At 39.0% G+C, this 8,054-nt stretch overlaps 1 protein-coding gene across 3 annotated transcripts in view; it reads left to right on the forward strand.

Moving 5' to 3' along the window:
- Positions 1 to 7,595, forward strand: part of LOC115226125 (uncharacterized protein DDB_G0283357-like) — an 18,199-nt gene extending 10,604 nt beyond the window's left edge. For 2 of the 3 annotated variants that reach the window (XM_029797111.2, XM_036514779.1), the window contains one exon: positions 1 to 2,671. This exon is cut by the window's left edge. In XM_029797111.2, the coding sequence (XP_029652971.1) occupies positions 1 to 482 (482 nt within the window). In that variant the 3' untranslated portion in view covers positions 483 to 2,671. Of the gene's footprint in view, positions 2,672 to 7,579 lie in introns of those variants that run through there. The other variant, XM_036514780.1, reaches the window with a different exon arrangement.
- The last annotated feature ends 459 nt before the right edge of the window (positions 7,596 to 8,054 follow it).

Raw genomic sequence — 8,054 nt, forward strand, 5'->3', positions numbered from 1 at the left:
GAACTGCAAGGAATTCTACGACAGAGGATGATTTGGGGTTCGTCGATTCACGTGATTCGGACGAGGAGTGGAGACAGGAAATTTTCTCCACCGCCACCATGACCACCACGACGACCACCATCAACAACAACATCAACAACAACAAGAAAAGCAACGCAGCATTAACAGTGGGGAACGACGAAGGTCGGCTGAGCGACAACGGGTCCCTGGTGGAACTTCAGAGACAACAGATAACGAGGAAATTGTCGATTGCTAACTACATCAGCGACAGCAGCAGGAGCAGCAGCAGCAGCAGCAGCAACAACAACAGCAACAATAACAATAACAACAACAACTGTGGCAAAAGAAGGAATGAACTGGACAATTTGAGCAAAATAATTAAGAATAATAATAATAATAACAACAACAACACTGAGATTCAGATAGTTATATCTACCATCCCAGACACAGGAAATGAAATTGATAATGTGTTTTTATATTAAATATCACATTATTGTGTGTGTGTGTGTGTGTGTGTGTGTGTGTGGTGTGTGTGTGTGTGTATGTGTGTGTGTACCATGTAAAATAACCAACACATGTGAAATATTTCACCTGGGCTTTCTCCCTTCCTCTCGTGGTTAATTTTTCTACGCCTTCCCACAGTATATCTGTAAACCTGAAGAAGAACATATTGCCCGTAATATCATAATTATTAACTCTTTCCAATTCTTTGATCTTGAACAAATAAATATATGTGTGTAAGTGTGTATGTATGTGTATGTCAGACCACTGGAGTTTGGGTGTATATATGTATGTATATGTACATTTGTGTGTGTGTGTGTGTGTGTAGTTTGAGGTGCGTTTGCAGACTCAGGAAAGGGGTGGTTGTCAACCCTATGCACACCATACCCACATCGCCCCTACCTCCCTCTTCCCTTCCACCCCAACTCCTCCCATCCCTCAACCATTCCCCCCTCACTACCTGCCTCACTTCAAAATTCCGCTTCTCACTAAAACTCTCTACCTCATCCCACATCCCTTCCTCTTCCCATTCCTCTGCAGCTCTCTTCAATATGAAGGAAGAGGAGTCTCTATGTGATGGTTTGATCTGGTAGAAATAGCAGCCAAATCTTCCTCAAATCACACCTTACTCTCTTATCTATGTATATATGTATGTATGAGCCAGTCAAGAAGCTACATAGTAGGACCCTATGCTTCTGATAGGACCTTATGGAAGAGGGGCCTAAGGATTCTACCCCCATGATCCTCCTGTGAATAGTGGATGGAAGAGATGGGTGGTAATCATGTAGAGAGACAAGGAAATAATATTTATCTTATAAAAGGATTTTTTAAATTCAAAATTTTATTCAAAGACCCCTAATCACAAAGAACCCCAGAATTTTTTCGTATAACCATCAGGATTCTCAGAACCCATTTCAAGAAACTCTGGCATAGGTAACCATTTTCTGGGGTTTTGAATGTACCATGCACCTTCTAGAATGTATGGTGAATTTTGGAGATATTTTGGAGACTTATTCTAGGAGAATGATGCCAAGAAATACAGCAATTGTCTTTAGAGTGTATATATTTACAAAATTGATAACTCCTCTACATACCATGTAGATAACAATTTAAAACATGAATATCTATGCCAAATTTCGTATCACTTTTTCGTATCAATTTTTGTCATTTTTTAATTTATTTTTGTAGATTTTCTAAAAAACCTAGAGCCAGCAGTGAAGGTTACGTCTCGTACACGAATATATCTAAGTAGACAATATGATCAAAGATCCCCTATTTTTTCAATCTTTGATCACACTGATTACATAAATGTATTTGTATATGAGACATTGCAACTTTCAGAGCTGCCTCTGTATTTGGTTTAAAATCTATTGAGTTAAACTAAAAATGAGAACATTGCACTGCTAACACACAAAGGAAAGACACTGTATTAACTTTAATATACTTGGTTGCATATTATGGTTGCAAAACAAAATACTCTGTCCTTACCAGCAATTAAAACAATTTTTGTATATACTCTAAATTTCGTATAGGTATTGGCACGTAAAAGCACCCTCTACATTCTCGGAGTGGTTGGCGTTAGGAAGGGCATCCAGCTGTAGAAACACTGCCAGATCAGATTGGAGTCTGGTTTGCCAGTCTTCAGTTAAATCATCCAACTTATGCTAGCATGGAAAGCGGACATTAAATGATGATGAGGAGGAGGAGGATGAAAACAGATGCCTCCACTCTATTTCGTTTCATTCACTTTTGATATCTCCTCTACATTTCGTTTGTCTAATTACAAATTGACAAACTTGATGCCTATCCTATCTCCCTCCAGCTCCAGCAGTCTCCTGCTCTCTCTTCCAAGACATGAGAAGTCACATCACTCTTCTACAGTAAAAAACCTCTCCTGTTTCTGGTCCCCGTTTTCATAGATTTTTTGGCCCTTTTTTAGCCCTTCATCTCCCAGCATACATCTGCACCCTTCCTATTATACACATAAGACCTGTATATATAATATGTTTACCTTTACATGTGTATTGACCCCCATATATAAATAGCTGTCTATATGTTTATGTGCGAAAGCGGCAAGCTGGCAGAAACGTTAGCACGCTGGGCGAAATGCGAAGCCGTATTTCGTCAGCCGTTACATTCTGGGTTCAAATTCCGCCAAGGTCGACTTTGCCTTTCATCCTTTCGAGGTCGATAAATTAAGTACCAGTTACGCACTGGGGTCGATGTAATCGACTTAATCCGCTTGTCTGTCCTTGTTTGTCCCCTCTATGTTTAGCCCCTTGTGGGTAATAAAGAAACATATATGTTTATGTGTGTGTGTGTGTGTGTGTGTGTGTGTATATGAAAATATATGCGTGTAACTCCTTCCTCTAACATTACTTTAATATTTCCTTATTTATTCATTATCAAACGGCAAACGATATAAAAAAAAAATTGACTTTGTAATTGCTTTTACAATTTATTCTAGAATAATCCAGAGAATTATTATTTTAGGCAGACTGTGTGAAAGTAATCCTCATAATTTGAAGCCAGTTTCTTAAGTGCTACCAAGGCATGAAACTTTCGTCCTTTGAGTCACTCTGTAATTTCAGCTGATTGATAATAAAACTAATATATACATATATAATTGCTTTCAGTTCTATATTCCTTTTGACCAAATTTGTATTTTTTCAGTCATTAGACTGTGGCCACGCTGGAGCACACTACCTTGAAGGGTTTTAGTCAAACAAACCAACCCCGGGGCTTATTTTTGAAAGACTCTTACTCTTTACACTTTTACTTGTTTCAGTCATTTGACTGCGGCCATGCTGGAGCACCGCCTTCAGTCGAGCAACTCGACCCCGGGACTTATTCTTTGTAAGCCCAGTACTTATTCTATCGGTCTCTTTTGCCGAACCGCTAAGTGACGGGGACGTAAACACACCAGCATCGGTTGTCAAGCAATGCTAGGGGAACAAACACAGACACACAAACACATACACACATATATACATACATACATATATATATACATACATATATACGACGGGCTTCTTTCAGTTTCTGTCTACCAAATCCACTCACAAGGCTTTGGTCGGCCCAGGGCTATAACAGAAGACACTTGCCCAAGGTGCCACGCAGTAGGACTGAACCCGGAACCATGTGGTTGGTAAACAAGCTACTTACCACACAGCCATTTCTTTTTTTTTTCTTTTATCAATCTCCTTTCACAAAACCCCTATATTATAGGGATGTCAAAAAAAAAGCACCGGCCCCCAAGTGATAGCCTTGAACAATTTGTTTTAGTCAAATGAATTGAATCCAGCCCTTATTTTCGTCCCTTTTGCAGAACTGCTAAGTCATGGGAACATAAACACCAATACCAGTTGTCAAGCAGTGATGGGAGACAACCACCGACACGTGGAGACACACACACAGATATATACATACATATATATACATACATATATATACATACATATATATACATACATACATATATATACATACATACACATACATACATATATATACATACATATATATATATATCACGTGATCACGTGATCGACCAGACCATCAGATGTTACACATCGCTGGTCACAATGCGTTCGCATATATATATATATATATATATATATATATATATATATATATATATATATTTAAAGGATGATGATACATATGATACATATATATATATATATATATATATATATATTTAAAGGATGATGATATATATATATATATATATATATATATATCATCATATATATATCCAAATTTGCCATCAAGATGTAGGACAAGATACTGTGATAGCCTGGGCTTCCAAGGCCCACAGCTCTTCAATATCCTCCCGAAGAACCTGAGAGACCTGCATGGGGTGGATGCAGATGTCATTAAAATAAAACTGGATCTCTTCCTGTCAGGTGTCCCAGATGAACCAACTTCACGGCAGGAGGGGCAGATGAGGGCAGCTGCATCGAACTCTCTCATGCACCAAATGGCAATTGCTAAAACGCATTCGTGAAGTAAAATCATGTAGCAACACCAAATGGCGGTTCCCCAGCATGGCCACAGCTCGTGAGCTGAAACTAGATGAAATTTTTTTTTAAAATTAAATAATATATATATATTTGACGGGCATCTTTCAGTTTCCATCTACCAAAGCCACTCACAAGGTTTTGGTCAGCCTGGGGCTATAGCAGAAGACACTTTCCCAAGGTGCCACGCAGTGGGACTGAACCCGGAACTATGTGGTTGGGAAGCAAGCTGCTTACCACACATAATGTATTTGTATATATGGCAAAGATGGTGGGAGAGGCCGGAAGTATAGGGTTAGTGATGACATATGAATGGTCAAGGGGCCTTGCCAGAAGGACAGGCATGGAGGAGAGCATCTGAGCAAAAGAACAACTAGTGTGTGTGGGAATTTTTGCTTTGGGGCTTCAGTTGGGATGGACATGGTGACCCCGCAAGAGTTCAGGGAAATTGTTGTTAGCTTCTGGCCCGAGGTTACGGGGGTATGACTCCCGTGCATATATCTTAAGTGGGCCTCATCAGAATTAAATTTTTTTCCTATCAAAACATTATCCAAATTCTGGAAGAAATGGTTGTCAGTGGGGACAAGACCAGATGAGTTTGGTGGATGATGGAGAACCTCCAACTCTAAATCCTGTAGTTTCACCAATGTCATTTTTGCGATGTGTGGTCTGGCGTTGTCTTGCAATAAAATAGGAGTGGGTCTGTTGACTAATCTAGGCTGTTTTTTTGTATATTTCTGCACACCAAACACACACCATCAGCTTCTGCTTTCTGATTACAAATATCTTGGGTCATAGATATCATCATCTGGAAAAGATTTTCTAACTAGAAAGGGTATGTCCTGGTCAGCCTGTAATGACATGCATAAGATCTGGCCATCAAATCTAAGTAGAGACTTCAAACTTGAAATCTTCAAAGCCACAGTCGAACCAATTCTACTCTATGGCTCAGAAACCTGGACGTTATCAAAGAAGCTTGATAGGCGGTTGGATGGAACCTTCACTTGCCTCCTTATGAGAGCTCAAAATCTCTCGTGGAAGCGCCATCCAACCAAAATGCAAATATATGGGAAACTACCACCTGCGTCATCTCTTGTGAAAGGTAGGAGAGTCCAGTTTGCTGGACATTGTTGTAGAGCTGAAAACGAGGCAATTTCTACTCTTCTCCTCTGGAAGCCATCTGCTCGCAATACCAGAGGGCACACACTCTCCTACTCTGACGTAATCTCCAGGGATACAGGCATCCAGCATCAGGACCTCCGTAATGCCATGATGGACCATGAAGTCTGGCGTAGCATGGTAAATTCCATTGTCTTGACCACGGTCGAACAATGATGATGATGATGATCAGCTTCTTTTGATGAATTTTGCTTTTTCGACTGTGTTTTGGTGGCTCATCTTTGTCCAACAATTGTGCTGAACATTTATGGTTGTTGTACTAGATCCATTTCTTGTCACAGGTTACAATTCAATTTAAAAATTATTAATTTTTGTGACGAGAAAGTAGCATAATGCAGACTTCTAAACGTTGCTGTTTCTGATTTTCATTGAGTTCATGTGGAACCCACTTGTCCAGCTTTTCCAGTTTACCGATTTGAACTAGGTGAGTCAATATTGTTTGCTTGCTAACACTAAGCAACAATGATAATTCACAGGTACTTTGAGATGGATCTGACTCGACGGTGGCTTTCAGATTGTCATTATCCACCTTTGTTTCTGGTCGACTGCGTTACTCATTTTGAGGTCAAAGTTATCAGAACAAAATTTTGCAAACCAATTTGATACTGTCTGCTGTGTAATAACATTAGAATGAAATACTCCATTAATATTCCGAGCTGTCTGTGATGCTGTATTTGCAAGAAAGAACTCATATTTCAAAACTGTATGAATTTCTGACTTATCCATCTCTAAACAGAAACAGCAAAAAACGATTTATAAATAGTTTATAAAGAGCAGAATGAGTTAGAATAAAGAGACAGATGTGTCAGCATTCTAACAAAAAATAACGATTGTCAAAATATAATAATGGCGCAAAATGAGCAGCTGTCAAAGTTTACCAAATACCTTACTACAAATTTCATACTTGATGATCTAATGTGTCTGTGTGCGTATGTGTGTGTATGTATACACATATATATATTTGAGGGATTGCTGGAAAGTTCCTGGGCTTAAGGATATCACACAAGGCCTGGTTGGAGACCCAATCTTTTGGGTTCCTTTACAGGGCTTAGAAAGCCTGAAAGGCCGCTGCAATGTTTGAATCTGAGAGGGGAATAAGTTGAATAAAATCATAATGAACTGATCCTCCTGTATCCTCTTTTACCCAAAGCCAGGAACTGTTTAGCACCCTCCCATATACATATATGTATGTATGTATGTGTGTGTATGTGTGTATGTATGTGTGTGTATGTATGTATGTATGTGTGGATGTATGTATATATGTATGTATGTATGTATATATGTATGTATGTATGTATGTGTGTATGTATGTATGTATGTATGTATGTGTGTTTGTATGTATGTATGTATGTATGTATGTATGTATGTATGTATATATGTATGTATGTATGTATATATGTATGTATGTATGTATGTGTGTATGTATGTATGTATGTGTGTGTGTATGTATGTATGTATGTATGTGTGTATGTATGTATGTATGTATATATGTATGTATGTATGTATATATGTATGTATGTATGTATGTATGTGTGTATGTATGTATGTATGTATGTGTGTTTGTATGTATGTATGTATGTATGTATGTATGTATGTATATATGTATGTATGTATGTATATATGTATGTATGTATGTATGTGTGTATGTATGTATGTATGTATGTATGTATGTATGTATGCATGTATGTATGTGTGTGTGTGTGTGTGTATGTATGTATGTATGTATGTATGTATGTATGTATGTGTGTATGTATGTATGTATGTATGTGTGTTTGTATGTATGTGTGTATGTATGTGTGTATGTGTGTATGTATGTATGTGTGTGTGTATGTATGTGTGTATGTATGTATGTATGTATGTATGTATGTATGTATGTATGTGTGTGTGTGTGTGTGTGTGTGTGTGTGTGTGTGTGTGTATGTATGTATGTATGTATGTATGTATGTATGTATGTGTGTATGTATGTATGTGTGTTCCAAGTGTTCCAGAAGGCGGTCAAGCAGGACTCGGGCCAGGATCTTACCTGCTATGGACAAGAGGGAGATATCTCGGTGGTTGTCGCAGGACTGCCGATCTCCTTTCCGCTTATAAATGTGGACGATTGTTGCGTCCCGGAAATCTTGAGGGAGTTGTTCCCTGTCCCACATCGACTGGAACAGGCTGGTGAGCTGACTGATCATGGTGGGGCCGCCCGACTTGAACACATCTGCAGGGATGGCGTCAGAGCCTGGAGCTTTGCCGGTGGACATTTTTTTTATGGCTCTGCTCCCTTCCTCGACTGCAGGGGGAACAGCCAGCTCATGGTTTGTCGGCACCTGGGGGAGTCGTGCGATGGCTTCTTCATTGATCTGG

Source organism: Octopus sinensis, linkage group LG29 (genome assembly GCF_006345805.1).
Source record: "Octopus sinensis linkage group LG29, ASM634580v1, whole genome shotgun sequence".
Lineage (NCBI taxonomy): Eukaryota > Metazoa > Mollusca > Cephalopoda > Octopoda > Octopodidae > Octopus > Octopus sinensis.